Below are 18,435 nucleotides of genomic sequence, written 5' to 3' on the forward strand. Positions count from 1 at the left end.
TGTAGCCTGCATTATGCAGTAATAGCTTCAGGGGTCACATTCCAGACCTACGCAGGATCATCTTCTTCTTCCTGCTTCTGTGACCCATAGCCTCTGGAAGACTTGCTTTTTACATAATAACAAATCAAGTCAAATTAGGCTTACCAGTTTCCAAAGTGCACCCAAAAAGGACTGTGTCCCTAACACCCATCTCCAAATCAAGTCTTTCCCAATTTTATTAATGTAAGTACCCATTTTCTAAGGTTTTAAAAATATAGGAAGGGAACAGTGACGTGCTACTTGTAGAAGGCAGAGTAGAGATTTAGATTGAAGATTACATCAGACTAAGCTCTTCCACTGCTGTGAGACTTTAAAAAGTCAGTTAATATCTCTGGCCATTGCTTTCCTCATTTGCAAACTGAGAAAGTTAGATCAAATGATCTTAAGTGCCTTTTCAATAATAAAATTCTGCTATTCTAGATTCTACCTGAATTAAAATCTCTGCACGTTGTTACTGCCTCAGGGTCATTTTTTTGGTTAACTGTGGTCATGGTTTATTACAGATAATCATCTCATTGACGACTAAGGAATTAAATGCCTATTCCAAAGCTGGGGCTGTGGCAGAAGAAGTCTTGTCTTCAATCCGAACAGTTGTAGCCTTTGGGGCCCAGGAAAAAGAAATTCAAAGGTCTGTTCCTTCAATTAGGACAATATTTGCTTGGTTTTATTTTTCCCAAAGTCTGTTACATTGCATTTTGTCTTTTTAAGGTATACACAGAATCTAAAATACGCAAAGGATATTGGCATAAGAAAGGCAATAGCTTCTAAACTCTCTCTTGGTGCAGTGTACTTTTTTATGAATGGAACCTACGGACTTGCTTTTTGGTATGGAACCTCCTTGATTCTTAGTGGAGAACCTGGTTATACCATTGGAACTGTTCTTGCTGTAAGTCTTGTTTGAAAGCAAAGGTAACTGGCCTATATAGTCTCTTCTTATCTAGAGTTTAGTAAAAATTTGTCTTTGAATGACGATGAATATCCAAAATGAATGTTTTTAACAAATACTTATTTCCATCAAATGATTTGTATATACCTTTAAATTATAGTTATGAATTGGCAGGATTTATTCATCCAGTGTATCTTTAAAAGCACCATGCTTTTAGAAGAATCATAAATGAATTCTCCACTGGGATATAGAGTTTTCTTAATCCAGCAATCAAAAAGGCCAGTCTCTAGTGAGACTTTTCCCTTTCAAACTGAGGTAAGATGGCACTCTACATTTACCTTGTTGAATGTCTTCCCTCTGGAAATATTCTGTAGATTAAACTCTCCTGCCCTTCCTTGGTCCTTTTAGCATAGTAATGTTAAAGTTAGACTATCTACAGCTCTGTCCAACATCACAATTTAGAGATTTTTTTTTTCGAAGATTTTATTTATTTATTTGAGAGAGAGAATGAGATAGAGAGCATGAGAGGGGGGAGGGTCAGAGGGAGAAGCAGACTCCCTGCTGAGCAGGGAGCCTGACGTGGGACTCGATCCCGGGACTCCAGGATCATGACCTGAGCCGAAGGCAGTCACTTAACCAACTGAGCCACCCAGGCACCCCTAGAGATTTTTTTAAAACTGTTAGGGGTTTTGCGTTAAATTTTAATTTATTCAGTTATCCTCCCAAGTTTCAACAATAAACAGTTCAGTTCAGGATTAAGAACAATTTGTCTTGCTGAACTGAATTGATCTGGTCTATATACTTCAGTTCTTATTTGGCCTTCCCATTTTATGTAGATTTCTTTCCTGTCAATTAAAGTTATCTTTTGGATTTGAGACTTTCATCATTAAAACTTTTATAAAAATGAAACTTGAGCATGAGGAATTTGGGGCACATCCTTACTTCTCAATTTATGTATGACTTTGGGCAAATGACTTGTTAAACCTTAGCTTCCTCATTTGTAATATAGGGAAAATGTACCTGGCTTATGGGGTTCTTTCCTTATTTCACTTGTTGCAAACATGTGTCTGTCTGAAAATGAAAGTTGTCCAATAATACACGAATTCAGAGAATTTTGGACAGAAATAGTACAGTGTCTCTATGCTAGTGAAATCTATGACATCCTTTTCTGTAAAGTTTAAGGGATTGACCAGCAAGGAGGAAGTGCAACTCACCTCCTCACTCAACCAGTAAGCACTCCTCAGTAAGCATATTTTCCTACTCAGACTTCCCAGGTGATAAGAAGACGTCTTCTTGAAGACGTCTGATTGAAAGTTGTTCCACATTTAAAAAAGCCATCATACTTGAATTAACTTTTGTTTCCTTTATGTTTAGACAGCAGCTTCCATTCCTTCCCACCTAACTTCTCAAATGTCTCTCTGATCTCAACCATGTATACACTTCATTCTGTTGTCTCTCTTACATAACTGAGGAGGGTAAATATTATTTTCTTGTTCCTATAGGTTTTTTTTAGTGTAATCCATAGTAGTTACTGCATTGGAACAGCAGCCCCTAACTTTGAAACCTTCACTGTAGCCAGAGGAGCTGCCTTTAGTATTTTCCAGGTTATTGATAAGGTAAGACTTCAAACTGCTTTGAAAGAAAACTACCATTACTGCAAGAAAGAAACCAAAAAATTGACACACTTTCTTCACTAAAACAAAAAGATGGGCAAAATCCATGTTGGACAATTGGCTATGGAAAGAGATTGTTTTAACTCTTCTACAAGGACATTGTGTTTTATGGAAACCTTCATGTCTAACTCAATATACTTCTGAAACAGAAAATAAAACATTGTGAAAGAAAACCATCTTTAAACTATTTTTAGGATGTAGAGTGTCAACTTAGTCCATTGAAGATTTGTAACATTCTCTTTGTTTTTCCAAGAAACCTGCAATAGATAACTTCTCAACAAAAGGATATAAACCAGAATGCATAGGAGGAACTGTGGAATTTAAAAATGTTTCTTTCAGTTATCCATCAAGACCATCTGTCAAGGTAGCTTAATTTAATTATAGAATTGTGCAGTTTTCTGATATTATACTGGCTAAGATCTCATCTTAAGAGATTATTTTAGGATCATTTTGACCAAGATTTTGCTACTCTTCTTTGAGACTTCAGGAGAGAAAGAGAGAGAATAAAGAAAAAAGAAAGAGAGGAAGAAAGGGAGGGAGGGAGGGAAAGAGAAAGTGGGGATGGGGGGAGAGTAGGAGGGAAAGAAAGATCAGTAATGGACCAAAAACTCTAGAAGAGCTAGTTACATTTTGCAGCCTCTTTTCTACATTCAACTGACCAAAACATCTTCAATTCCCTGAAATTCCTTTACTCTGCATTTGGGAGCACACCAAAATGTCTTGGATTGATGGCATTACCTATTGCTGGTCTCTGGGTATTATCCCACTCAACAGAGATAACTCATTTTAAGCTTCTAGCCTCTAACCTGGAGGAATTATGCACATGTTGTGCCTTTCCCTTCTCCCTTTCCTAAGAGCTTTACTGCACCAGCATTTGTGTCTCAAGTACTTTCTTCCTCACTTTTAGATACATATACACACTCATGTGCGTGCGCAGGCACACGTGCAGCACAGAATTTTTCCACCCTCCATCATTTCGTCTTTGACACGTTCTTGTGAAAATATTTGTCTTTTCTTTTTCTTTTTGTTTTATTTGTGTATATATCCAAAAAAAAGTAATTACAGCTAAAAATTGCAAAGAGTAATTACTAATAAAACACCTATTTCATAGAAAAAGGAGACCATGGGGCACCTGGGTGACTCAGTCCTTTAAGTGTACGACTCTTGGTTTTGGCTCAGGTCACGATCTTAGGATTCTGAGATTGAGCCCCGTGTTGGGCTTCATGCTCAGCATGGAGTCTGCTTGTCCCTCTCCCTCTACTCCTCCCTCTGCTCGCTCACGCTCTCTCTCTCATAAATAAAACCTTTAAAAAAAAGAAAAAGGAGACTATGATTTTAAGTAAAATTGATAAAAATTACTAATGACATCAACCTTTAATATAGTTTAAAGTGCCCACATGCCCCCTGCATAATTTGCATCCAGAAAAGATCCATCTACGCCTATTTCCTTATTTTTCTCTAAGTCGTTGGTTGAAATTCTTTTTTCAAAGCTCTTTATTTTTTTAAATTTTTGTTATTTAGTCACCATTACTGGAATAGTGTTGTCTTCTACCATTTTTCTTAACATAAACACAACATTTGCAACTACATTTGGGTTGGTTCTTGAACACTTAAGTACCAATTTGCCATTATATTGCATGGTAAAATGCTCTCTGGGTTTTAAGCAACTATTTTTAAGTGAAGTTTTGAAATATGGCCCTTTTATTAAGCTGGAGAATGAATAATTTTAAACAAAGAAAAAGTCTACCACTTTAAATAAACAAAACACAGATTCTTGGGATGCCTGGGTGGCTCAGTAGGTTAAGCAGCTGCCTTCAGCTCAGGTCATGATCCCAGGGTTCTGGGATTGAGTTCCCTTTCAGCTTCCTTGCTCAGTGGGGAGCCTGCTTCTCCCTCTGCCTGCTGTTCCTCCTGCTTGTGTTCTTTCTTTCTCTATCTCCCTGACAAATAAATAAATAAAATCTTTAAAAAACAAACAAACACAGATTCTTCCAAGGAAAGTACAGAAACCAACTCCAGAGTAGAAGTGCAGATGGGAGAGGAGGTACTCCCACCAGGAGTCCCCAGTTTCTCACCTCCTTGACAGAATTCTTCTCTGCTTGATCCTTTGAAAGTTTTATAAAAAGTTTAGCTTATTTAAAGGGTCTGTTTCTTTACAAATGGGGAAATCAAAGTGAGAGAGTCCAAGGAGAGATTCCCATGTTTTCTGGCTGAGTACATATAAATGCAAGCAAAGATAGGTGAAAGTTGATTGCTATTGTCATTTTGGTAGGGTAGTTATTTGTCAGGCTTCTCTCACATTGCAGGTCTGTAGGACACTTAAAGCTGGTAGCAACCCTCAGTTATTGAGAAAAATTTTAAAGTGCTACCCGAAGTTGAAATGTCCCCGTAAGATCTACCAGAAAAAGAGGGTTTCTAATGGTGGAATCCCATTCATGGGAGCACCTAGGGAGTCTTGCTGGTTGCTTTACTTTGCAATATATTTTGCGATAATGTTAAATATATTTTTTAAGAAAGAATTTTCTTAAATACCTCATGAAAATACCTGGCAAGATTTCATTCAGTTGTTGCAAATTAGAAGATAAAAGCTTTCACTAACTTGGTAGTCGTTAAATTGATATAAATTCAAAATGTGAACAGTTTGCTGTCGCTAGTTAATATTCTATGAGTACTCTTAATCTAGATCTCCTCTTTATATAGAGAGATGGTAAGAGATTTTTTTGATATCATTTTCCAAAATTATGTAAATTTTTATTATACATGTACATGAAACAAAACAAGATCTAAATTTGCTTTTAAGTGTCACAGAATTCATTTTCTGTTTATAATTATACATTAAATTTCTGAAAATATGTGAATCATATTCTCACTTACCTACTTTTATAGAATTTTTCTCCCTACATCCCAATAGATTCTGAAAGATCTGAATCTCAAAATTCAGTCTGGAGAGACAGTAGCCTTGGTTGGCCCCAGCGGCAGTGGAAAGAGTACTACAATCCAGCTTCTACAAAGGTTATATGATCCTGACAATGGCTTTGTAAGTGCACCTAGCAAAATCATTCATAGCCCACATGATGAAATTAGGAAATACGACCTATAACAGAGAGCTTACAGATATATCAATTTTTCATTTTTAACAGTGGAGCTGAGAAAAGCCAAATCATTTTCTTTCCTGCATATTCATTCATTCACCAAATATTTATTGAACACCTACTGTGTGCTAGGCACTGTTCTATGTCCTGGGGAACATTGATGAGCAAAGCATAAAAACCTCTGCCCTCATCAAATTTACACTGTAGTAAGTAGAGACCGACAAATAAAATAAGTAAACCATATAGTATGATAGAAGGTGATGAAAGCTGTGGAGAAAAATAACATAATTTGTAGTACCCAGAATTTACAAGATTATCAGTTTCTCAAAACTTCCCAGAAGAATATCAGTAGAAAATATGCTCTCTCATTTTTTTTCTATCATCCATAATGTTGCACTTGACTTTGTTACCTTGTAAATAGCATAGAGAATAAGACTATGATAGTCACAGAAGCATGATTTTTAATGCTTCTATTCAGATTTTTCAACTATTTAAAAGAAAATCTACTCTGCTAGAGCCTGGTTTCATTTAAATTTGACTTCCTAAGTCTTCATTTGGAGTATACTAGACTCATGTATTCATGCTAATATTAAATAAATAATTGGATAAGCATGCCATACATAAAGCAGTTTCATAGAATACCCACGCCCAGAGAGAATACCAAAGTTGGTGAGAAAGATAGGCTCTGTGAGTTATAATTATCAAACCTTGGCTCTGCCACTGGAATATTTGGAGTAATGGGTAATGGCACTATCTATGAAGAAGACTGTGTTCATTTACTATTATTTATACAAAAGAATAGAAGACATGTTTGCCTTTTGCAGTGAAATGGGGTGTTGAAGAGAAGAAAGGGTATTTCCTAAGGTCACCTGGCTGGCTCGGTTGGAAGAGCATGTGACTCTTGATCTCAGGGTTGTGAATTTGAGACCCATGTGGGAAATAAAACTTAAAAAAAAAAAAAAGTGTATTTCCTAGAAAAATATGCAAATGTGGCATCAGTCTTAAAATAACAAAACTGAAGTTTGTTACATGTGTTGACATGATAACATTTGTGGCTCCTATAGCATGTATCTACATAGGAACTAATTTGTTTTTCTTTTTTTTTTTTTTTTTAAATATTTTATTTATTTATTTGACAGAGAGAGAACACAAGCAGGGGGAGTGGGGGAGGGAGAAGCAGGCTTCCCGCCGAGCGGGGAACCCGATGCGGGGCTCGATCCCAGGACCCCGGGATCATGACCTGAGCCGAAGGCAGCCGCTTAACCGACTGAGCCACCCAGGCGCCCCTAATTTGTTTTTCTTAAGAGTTAAGATATTCAGGTGGTTTGACAAGACAGATTCTAAGCCAGGTTTTTGATGTTTTATTGGTTCCCATCTATCAGAAAAAGTCTGTTGACAATATACATACTATAAATATTTTATCAAAATAAGTCTTTGATCCCTGAAATACCCTGCTTCTCAGCTTAGGGTTTGAACTAGTAAAAAAAGACTAAACCCAATGCAGTGTAAGGCATCACAACATGATTCATTTCTTTGGTTTGGCAGATCACAGTGGATGGGAATGACATCAAAACTTTAAATGTGCACCATTATCGAGAACATATTGGAGTGGTCAGCCAAGAGCCTGTTTTGTTTGAGACCACCATTAATAACAATATTAAATATGGACGAGATGGAGTGACTGATGAAGAGATTGAGAAAGCAGCAAAGGAAGCAAATGCTTATGATTTTATAATGGCATTTCCCAATGTAAGTACACTATGTCGCCTGTGTTCTTAGCTTAGAACTAAAGCAGTGCAATATTCCAAAATAAGATAACAAAACAATAATTTCTATAGAGTAGGGGGAGTGTGAATAATTGTTGGATTGTCCTAGATGAAATGTCTATAAATGAGAAAGCATGGCAGCAACCAAAAGAAGAAATGCATCACTGAAAGGTCAGTTTTTAAAAATCATATTTAGTTCTTACTGGTTCTCACTGCAACTGTAAAAGAAAAATAAATGAAGGATGTATTAAAATATAACAAAGAAATATGAGACAAGATCATCGGTCCAAGCTGAGAATTGCTGTGTCTGCAGAATGTTGATTTGTAAGGCCATCTTGTGGCTAAAAGTGGGAATGTCACAGACAGTGTTGAGATAGGTTCTGTGATAAGGCAAAAGGAAAACTAGGACCATTTTTTAGAAGCACATGAAGCCAATATTGGACAAGAAATGTAAAATCATATTTGGAAAGAGATATAATAAACTAAAACTCTTGATATTAGGACATATCAGATCCTAATGGATATTTAGAATTGATAGCTATAAAAACCATTTATTTACATTTCCCAAAGTATTCATTCATCAATATCACCTGAAACTGTTGTGGGGAGCACCCTGTGAATTACAAAAGGATGAGATTTGAAATTAAAATACAGAATAAGGGGTGCCTGGGTGGTGCAGTCAGTTAAGCGTCCGACTCTTGGTTTCAGCTCAGCTCATGATCTCAGGGTCCTGAGATCGAGCCCTGCGGTGGGCTCTATGCTCAGCAAGGAGTCTGCTTGAGATTCTTTCTCTCCCTGTCCGTCTGCCCCTCCCCACCACGTGCACATATTTCCCTCTCTTTCTGTCTCTCACTAAAATAAATAAATAAATCTTTAAAAAATAAAATACAGAATAAAATTCTACTATACCAAAAGGCAACAGTAACAAAGAAGTTTATTTCAGTGAATATATTTTACAAACCATACTCCATGGGTCATAATAATTTTGTCCTTTCTTTTGTTTCTTTTAATAAAAACTTTTGTTATGTCAGTAATTACCTTTTATCCCCATTATTTAGGGTCATAATTGGAATAGCAAACTCATTAATTAACGGGCTTGAGGTCATTCTTTGCCTTGTAGTTTGGGAAAACAGACTTCCTTTCTTTGACCTTTTGGCACTTTCAATGACTTCCTTTCCTCAAACACCAAGGATCTTCAGTTTCCCACTTGAAATTAGGGAGTTTTCTGGGGCCTCTTAAATCATACCCATAAGTTACAACTTGCCTTTAGTAAAAGGCCAGTATTTACACAAAGATGTCCCTTGCTATAAATTTAATGTAAATCTTAAAGATATAATCCAAAGAACAAATTAAAGATACTGGCTTATCATGATGGAAACTAAATTCCACAACCATGGTTGACCAGAGAAATAATAATAAGCACAGTAATAAATACAATTTCCAGAAGTCCTCAACAGAAAAATTGGGGAAATTGGTGTTTAAAAATAAATGCCATTACTTCTATGATATTTTTTAATTATTTTTTTAAATTTTTAAAATTTTTAAAATATTTTAAAATTTTTAAAAAAATTTTAATTATTTATTTTTAAATTAATGTATTAAGATTAACTGATATTTCCTAACCTTTTCCCATAAACAACCATAAAACTGGTTAAAATATATTAGGCATAGGATAATTGTTTCCAAACATTGGACAAGAGGTAACACAAAACTGTGATCCCTGAGAGAAACAAAACTCATGAGGAAAGTCCCTGATTTGCAGCATTCTGGATAGGAACAAATCTCTGACCCCATCTCTGTGAACTGGAATCCAGACAGAACATGGCACTAGACTAAACTGAAAGGCAGAGATAGAATTTCAGGGCAGCTTAAGCAACTGGAGAGGCAATGAAAGAGCTGTGGAGTTAAGGTATTGGGGTAGACGTCCCTGTAGGCACCCCTTGGGAATCCTTATCTGAGGATAAGACTTCCCAAGGATTACCAGAGAGCAGCTGCTACAAAGCTGGGAATAGAACAGAGATACTACAAGTCAAGGAGTGTGATGGGGATGTTGAAAGCACAGCCCAGAGTGGAGAGATAACATTAACACCTTTTTAATACCGCAGGCATATACCTGAGACACCAAAAAAGACCACACCTTAGGAGTAAAGACCATACCTTAGAGTATGCTGACTCTAGACCTGCCCTAACAAATTCTAAAACCAAGCCATGACAAGATCCCCAGAGGAGATAGAACTTATACGTTGGGTCCTGCCAAGTTTAGAGATTTTCTACAGATTCACCTCAACAAAGCACAAAACCAGGATTACACAAGTTCAAAATGATCAGTCAGGATTTGAATTGCTTACTAGAACAAAAATCAACTTTGTTTTCAGAAGAAAACAGAATTCAGAGTTTCTCCAACATAACATGCACAGAATTCAGTATATATTCTGCAATAATCAGATATACAAAGAAACAGGAAACTATGACCCATAAGCAAGAAATCATAATCTAAATGTTTATGCACTTAAGAAAAGCTTCAAAATGCATGAAGCAAAAACTGCCACACCTAAAAGGAGAAATAGACAAACCCACAATTTTATTGAAGCCTTCAGTACTTGACAGAACAAGTAGGCAGAAAATCAGTAAGGCTATAGATGACCTGAACAATGCTATCCAACAACGAGATCTAACTGACATTTATAGAACACTCCACCCAATAACAGCAGAGTACATTCTTTTCAAGTACACATGGAACATTCACTGAGATAGATAATATTCTGGGCCATTAAAAAAAAAAAAACAACTTTGCAAGTTCAAAGAAAACATATAAAAAATGTTCTCAGACAATAATAGAATTAAAGTGTAGAAATCAGTAACAGAAATATATCTGAAAAATCTGCAAATATTTGATGAGATCGGGTGTGTTCAGGGTGGTATGGCCATAGACTGGAAAATCCACAAATCTTTGAAAATTAAATAACTCACTTGTAGATAATTTATGCCTGAAAGAGGAAGTTTCAAGGAAAATTAATGACTATTTTAAACTAAATAAAAATGAAACCGCTATGTATCAGTACTTGTAGAATACAGTTAAAGAACTGCTTTAAGAGAAATTTACAGCATTAAATTCTTCTTTTAGAAAGAAAAAAAGATCCAAAATCTGTAAATGAAGCTTCCAATATGAGAAACTGGAGTAAGAAGAGCACGTTGACCCCAAAGCAAACAGAAGGGAAATAAGATTAGAGCAAAAATCAGTGAAAGCAAAAACAGAAAAACATTAGAAAGAATCATTAAAATCCAAAGCTGTTTGCTTGAAAAGATTAATGAAATCAGTAAAACAATAGCAAGGCTGATAAAGAATCAAAAAAGAGAAAAAAATTACCAATCTCAGGAATGAAAGATAGTACATCACTATTGATTTCAAAGAGATTAAAAGATTACAGGAATAGTATGAGCAAAGCTATGCCTATGAATTTGACTACTTAGTTGAGGGTCAATTTATTGAAAGACACAAACTGCCAAAACTCACTGAAAAAGAAGTAGATAATCTTAGTAAGACCTGTAACTATAAAAAAAGTTGACTAGATTTCTAAATAGTGGCAACAGTTACAAATGAAAATAAAATTAAAAGTGGCATTCACAATAGCATCAAAAAATATTAAAGTAGAACAAATTTAATGTAAGGTGTAAATCTTCTATATGAAAAATATGAAATGTTTCTGAGAGAAACTAAAGATCTAAATGAATAGAATGTAACTTATTCATTGATTTAGAGATGCAGTATTTTTAAAGATATGTGTTCTCCCAAAATTGATAAATTTGTTGCTATACCAGTCAAAATCCCAGTAGTCTTTTTTTGTGTGTCTAGAAATTGACTTGCTGATTCCAAAATTTATTTGAAAATTTAAAAGACCAAAAATAGGCAAAACAATTATGAAAAAAACCCAGCAAAGCTGGAAGATATATAATATCTAATTTTAAGACAGCAATTAAGGCAGTGGAAATGGCACAACAATGGACATGTAGATCAGTAGAATAAAATAGAGGCCAGAAATAGACCCACGCATATCTAGTCAGATGATTTTTGACAAGGCCAGTATTAATTTGGTGGGGGAAAAGAAAGTCTTTTCAACAAACGGTGCTGGAAAAATTGGATATCCATATGAGAAAAACAAGTGAAATGTGGCCCTTACCTCACCCCATACACACATATTTATTTGCCATGGATCTTAGATCAAATGTAAAAACTTAAACTATCAAGGGGCACCTGGATGGCTCAGTCAGTTGAGCATCCAACTCTTGATTTCAGCTCAGGTCATGATCTCAGGGTCATGTGATTGAGCCCCAAGTCAGGCTCCCCACTCAGCAAGGAGTCCGCTTGAGATTCTTTCCCTCTGCCCCTCCTCCCACTTGTGCTCACTCTCTCTCTCTCTAAAAATAAATTAATCTTTAAAAAAAAAAAAAGAAAAACTTGAAAGTATCAAACTTCAAAAATAAAAACTTAGGTGAAAAACCTTTATGACTTTGAAGTAGCCAAGGATTTCTTAGATAGAAAAGTATTTACTATTTAAAAAATGATAAACTGAACTTTATTGAAATTAAAACCTTTTAAAATACACTATTTAGAAGGTAAAAAGACAAGACAGAGTGAAAGAAAATATTCACAATACACACATCTGACAAAGGACACGCACCCAGGATATATATAGAACTCTTATAACACAATTATAAAACAAAAAAGTGTACAAACTTGAACAGATATTTCACACACCCACAAAAAGAAATAGACAATATACACATGAAAAATATTCAACATTATTAGTCAACAGGGAAATCCAAAGTAAAACCAAAGTGAGATACCATTCCACACTTGCTAGAATGGCCAAAACTAAAAAGAATAACAATAACTTTTGATGAGGATGTAAAGCAATTAAATCTCTTATTCATTCTGAATAAAGTGAATTGGTACAGTTACTTTAGAAAGAAATTTGCCACTTTATTATAATGTTAAACATACACTTATGACTCAGCATTCTATTTCCACAAATTTTTCCAAAAGAAATGAAAATATGACCTCAAGAACATTATGTACATGAATGTTCATGGCAGCTTTATTCATACTATTCAAAAGTTGGAAACAGTGCAGATGTTCATCAGCAGCTGAATAAACAAATTGTGATTGATATATAATTGTTAGATGAAATACAAGATTTTCAATACATTTTGAGTTTCAGATAAACAATGAATAATTTTAGCATAAGTATATCCTAAATATTGTATGAGATATACTTGTGCTAAAGAAGTATTCACTGTTAACTGAAAATCAAAATTAACTGAGCCCCATGGTTTTTTGTTTTTGTTTTTGTTAAATTTGGTAACCCAAAGTAGATTCACATTGTGTGAAGCACTGCTCAGAAATAAATAGGAGTGAATTGCTCATGCACACAATATGGATGAATCTCAAAAATATGCTAGGTAAGACAGACCAAAAAAGTACACATTGCAATTATAGCAAAGCTTCATGGTACAATGTTAATATACAAAAGTCAGTCATTTTCCTATATATCAGCAATGAATAAGTGGAATCTGACATTAAAAGCACAATACTATTTATATTAGCATCCAAAATAATGAATTACTTAGGTATAAATCTAACAAAGTTTGTACAAGAACTATATAAAGAAAACTACAAGACTCTGATGAATGAAATCAAAAAAGAATTTTTTAAATAGAGAGATATTCCATGTGTGTGGAGAGAAAGACTCAATATTGCCAGATGTCAGTTCTTCCCAACTTGATCTATAGATTCAGTGCAATTCCAATCAAAATCCTAGCAAGTTATTTTGTGGATATCAACAAACCAATTTTAATGTCTATATGGAGAGGTAAAAGGCCCACAATAGACAACACAATATTGAAGAAGAACAAAGTTAAAGGACTACACCCTCTAAGTTTAAAACTCACTATAAATCTACAGTAATCAAGACAGTGTGGTATTGGTGAAAGAATAGGCAAATAGATCAGTGGAACAGAATATAGAGTTTAGAAACAGACTCACATAAATATAATCATCTAGTCTATGACAAAAGAGCAAAGGCAATACAACAGATCACATATAATGTGTGTTATTGCTCATTTCAGTGAACAAATGGAACAACTGGACATCCACACGTAAAAAAATAAATCTAGATACAGACCTTATACCTTTCACAAAAATTAACTCAAAATGAATCATAGACCTAAATATGAAATACAAAATCATAAAACTCCTAGAGAAAATGTAGTAGAAAACTGATATGACTTGGGTATTGCAAGATTTTTTCAATACATCAAAGACACAAACCATGAAAGAAGTTGAACTTCATTAAAATTAAAACTGCTCTGCAGAAGACAATGAGAAAAGCATGAGAAGATAAGCCACAGACTGGGTGAAAACATTTGCAAAACACATATCCAAGAAAGAACTGTCATCCAAAAATATATAAACAAATCTTAAAATTCAGCAATAAGAAAACAACCTGATTTAAAAACAGGCCAAAGATCTTTACAGACACTTCACCAAAGGAGATATGCTGATGGCAAATAGGTGCGTGAAAAGATGTTCCACATCATATGTCATCAGGAAAATGCAAAATAAAACAATGAGATGTTACTACATGCCCTTTAGAATAGCCAAAACCAAAACACTGACAACACCATATGCTGACGAGGATGTGGAGCAACATTCACTGCTGGTGTGAATACAAAAGGGTATGGGCATTTGGGAAGCTGTTTGTTGGTTTCTTATAAAACTAAACATATTCTTACCATATTATCTACTAATCATGCTCCTTGGTATTCACCCAAAGGAGTTGAAAACTTAGGTTCACACAAAAACCTACACACAGATGTTTATAGCAGATTTATTTGTATCTCCAAAGCTTGGAAGCAACCAAGATGTCCTTCCGTAGGTGAATGGATGAATAAACAGTGGTATGTCCAGACAATGGGATGTTATTCAGTGCTAAAAAGAATGATCAATCAAGCCATGAAAACATGGAAAAATTTTAAATACATATTACTAAGTGGAAGAAACCAGTCTGAAAAAGCTACATACTGTATGATTTAAACTATATGACATTCTTGAGAAAGCAAAACTATGGAAACAGTAATAAAAGATGAGTGGTTGTCCGAGTTTGAGGTGGAGGTGGGGAAGAATAGGCAGAGCGCAGTGGATTTTTAGGGTAGTGAAAATACTCTGTATGATGCTATAACAATTGGATACATGTCATTATACATTTGTCCAAACTCATAAAAATGTACACCACCAAGAGTGAATCCTAATGTAATCTATGGTTTTGGGTGATTATGATATGTCAATATAGCTTCATCAGTTGTAACAAATGTACCACTCTTGTGGAGGATGTTGGATGAGGGGACATCCTGTGGGATGGGGGACATTGCATGTGTGTGGCAAAGGTATATGGGAAATCTCTATACCCTCTTCTCAATTGTACCATGAACCTAAAACTGCTCTTAACAAATGAGTCAAAAGAAGGCATGCACTGTATGAGTCTGTTTATTTGAAGTTCTAGAACTAATGAAATTAATTTATAATGATAAAAATCAAATCATTGTGTTGATTTAGACTGGAAAGATTCATGAGGGAACTTTCTAGGGTGATGGAAATATTCTGTATCTTTACTGGGGTGGTGATAACATGGCTGTACTCATTTGTCAAAATTCATAGAACCATATCCTTAAAATGTGTGCATTTTATTGTGTATAAATTATTTCTCAATAAGGTTTATGTTTTTTAAAAATGTGAAGGTCAGACTCTAGAATAATCAAAGGTTTAGAAAGAATATTTAAATTTATATCCTTGAAGAAATGAGCTTTAGGTCATAGACCTATTCCAATACAATATTACTATGTTTCATTAGTTCTAGAAATTATCTCCAACTTCAAATATCTAATATCTACTCTGTTAAAGATGTATATCCCAAAATATAAAAAATAAAATAAGCAAAAGAAGGTCTAAAAAGTGTTCCAAGATGGAAAAATATTTTGAGAAGTTTGTTTTTGCATTAATCTTCTCATACTTCTTTTCAAAATATCCAGGAAGGAAATTGTAGATAATATATTAAATTGCTAGTAAACCTTTCAAATAATAGTTAAGAATGTAGTTGTATTACTGTGTATTACTCCTTTTAAAGATATTAGTACATTATAAAACTGTCTTTAAAAACTTTGAAAATTTGTTCAAATTATTGTTAATCTACCTAAAAATCCTTGATGATCATATGTTCTCATTTCCTTTTTTTTTTAAGATTTTATTTATTTATTTGTCAGAGAGAGAGAGAGAGAGCACACGCAGGGGGAGCGGCAGAGGGAGAAACAGGCTCCCCGCTGAGCAGGGAGCCAGATGTGGAACTCCATCCTGGGATCCTGGACCCTGGGATCATGACCTGAGCCGAAGGCAGACCCTTAACTGACTGAGCCACCCAGGAGTCCCCGTTCTCATTTCTTTTAGTCCTAGCCAAATTTTTCTTAGTCCTAGCTAAATTTCTCTTTACTAGACTCTTTTTTTCAAATAGTTGTTTGTTTTTACAAAGAAAAAAATTAAAGGTCAAAAGCAGCCAGGCTGAAGTAGTGATTAAGCTGGGTATTAAAACACAACTGTGATTGTTTGTCATTTCCTGTTCAAATGATTTGATCATGCTGCCTTCTCTTTCTGTGCTCTTTCCTATTTTTTCATTAGAGATTTAATACCTTGGTAGGAGAAAAAGGAGCACAAATGAGTGGAGGACAGAAACAGAGAATCGCTATTGCTCGAGCTTTAGTTCGAAACCCAAAGATCCTGATCTTAGATGAGGCTACATCTGCCCTAGATACAGAAAGTGAATCAGTTGTTCAAGCTGCACTGGAGAAGGTAAGTGAGCAGATCATTTCTTATTTCCATATTCCTGGTTCAACACTGTTTTTAACACAAGAAAGTATGGCTCTACAGTAGATTATTTGTTGAGTTCAGAGCTGTCTTTAAGGTATTGATGCAGAGTGTTCACCCTTATAAAAACTTATACATGATGGAAATGATTTGGATGAGAGAAGAAGATGCTATAGTTGGTGCTAAAAACATATAGAAGGCTGATACCCAAGCAGTCATCCCATATATGCCTTTTTTCCAATAGGTCTGCACTTTACACCTCCCCATAATAACCCTACACCACTACCACCATCGCAGCTATAACCACATTCACTCCTAGTCTCTTCTGTACACACCTGTGGGTTCTCTTCTGTGACCACTTTTCCTCTTTAGAGCACCCCCAAAGACTTTTTAACTTAATTTCACCTCCAGTGGAGAAGCAGTCTGGTTTGTCCTGCCCTTGAACCATCCTCCTCTAAGAGCCCTGGGCCCTCTAACCTCACACTGACCTCCTGCTTACTGCATACTACTGACATGCTTCAGGACCACAATGCAGGGATGGTCCCTTACCAAATTATGTTGCATTTGGGAGAGTAGTTGGTGGCAGTGATACGAAAAACCATTGAATACTTTTTTCAATGGGCAACGCTACTTTTACTTTTTTTTCTAGATTTATTTATTTGAGAGAGTGAGCGGTGGGAGAGGGAGAGAAAGAATCTCAAGCAGACTCCCTGCTGAGCATGGAGCCCAACACAGGGCTCAGTCTCCCAACCCTGAGATCATGACCTGAGCTGAAATTAAGAGTAAACTCAACCGACTGAGCCGCCCAGGCGACCCCAACCCCTTTTTTTTTTTTAATTTTTTTTTAATTTTTTTATTGTTATGTTAATCCCCATACATTACATCATTAGTTTTAGATATAGTGTTCCATGATTCATTGTTTGTGCATAACACCCAGTGCTCCATGCAGAACGTGCCCTCCTCAATACCCATCACCAGGCTAACCCATCCTCCCAACCCCCTCCCCTCTAGAACCCTCAGTTTGTTTTTCAGAGTCCATTGTCTCTCATGGTTCTTCTCCCCCTCCGATTTCCCCCCCTCATTCTTCCCCTCCTGCTACATTCTTCTTCTTCTTTTTTTCTTTCTTAACATATATTGCATTATTTGTTTCAGAGGTACAGATCTGAGATTCAACAGTCTTGCACAATTCACAGCGCTTACCAGAACACATACCCTCCCCAGTGTCCATCACCCAGTCACCCCATCCCTCCCACCCCCCACCACTCCAGCAACCCTCAGTTTGTTTCCTGAGATTAAGAATTCCTCATATCAGTGAGGTCATATGATACATGTCTTTCTCTGTTTGACTTATTTCGCTCAGCATAATACCCTCCAGTTCCATCCACGTCGTTGCAAATGGCAAGATCTTATTCCTTTTGATGGCTGCATAATATTCCATTGTATATATATACCACATCTTCTTTATCCATTCATCTGTTGATAGACATCTTGGCTCTTTCCACAGTTTGGCTATCGTGGACATTGCTGCTATAAACATCGGGGTGCACGTAGCCTTTCGGGTCCCTACTTTTGTATCTTTGGGGTAAATACCCAGTAGTGCAATTGCTGGATCATATGGTAGCTCTATTTTCAACTTTTTGAGGAACCTCCATACTGTTCTCCAGAGTGGCTGCACCAGCTTGCATTCCCACCAACAGTGTAGGAGGGTTCCCCTTTCTCCGCATCCCCGCCAACATCTGTCATTTCCTGACTTGTTAATTTTAGCCATTCTGACTGGTGTGTGGTGGTATCTCATTGAGGTTTTGATTTGGATTTCCCTGATGCCGAGCGATATTGAACACTTTTTCATGTGTCTCCCAACCCCTTTTTTAAATCATGGCCTTCAGACCCTTCAGAAGGCTTCATGACACATATTACTGTGAGCTTGTTTGAAAATGTGTTTTTCTGCCTAAGAAAATTACAGGCTTTTTCTTTTTAAATACTAACTTTGTGCAACCAGAAATGGATACTGGCAGCCAGAGTGCCCACTACTTTATTAAATTATCTATTAGTTACTATTATCACTTGC

At 35.8% G+C, this 18,435-nt stretch overlaps 1 protein-coding gene across 1 annotated transcript in view; it reads left to right on the plus strand.

Moving 5' to 3' along the window:
• The window catches only part of ABCB5 (ATP binding cassette subfamily B member 5), a 119,497-nt gene that overhangs the window by 20,288 nt on the left and 80,774 nt on the right, over window positions 1–18,435 (plus strand). Inside the window, exons 7-13 of the mRNA XM_036113142.2 lie at window positions 543–667; window positions 748–925; window positions 2,428–2,541; window positions 2,852–2,962; window positions 5,510–5,635; window positions 7,236–7,439; window positions 16,182–16,352. Coding sequence (XP_035969035.2) covers window positions 543–667; window positions 748–925; window positions 2,428–2,541; window positions 2,852–2,962; window positions 5,510–5,635; window positions 7,236–7,439; window positions 16,182–16,352 — 1,029 coding nt within the window. The remainder of the gene's footprint in view (window positions 1–542; window positions 668–747; window positions 926–2,427; window positions 2,542–2,851; window positions 2,963–5,509; window positions 5,636–7,235; window positions 7,440–16,181; window positions 16,353–18,435) is intronic.

Source organism: Halichoerus grypus, chromosome 12 (assembly GCF_964656455.1).
Source record: "Halichoerus grypus chromosome 12, mHalGry1.hap1.1, whole genome shotgun sequence".
NCBI classification, from domain to species: Eukaryota; Metazoa; Chordata; class Mammalia; order Carnivora; family Phocidae; genus Halichoerus; species Halichoerus grypus.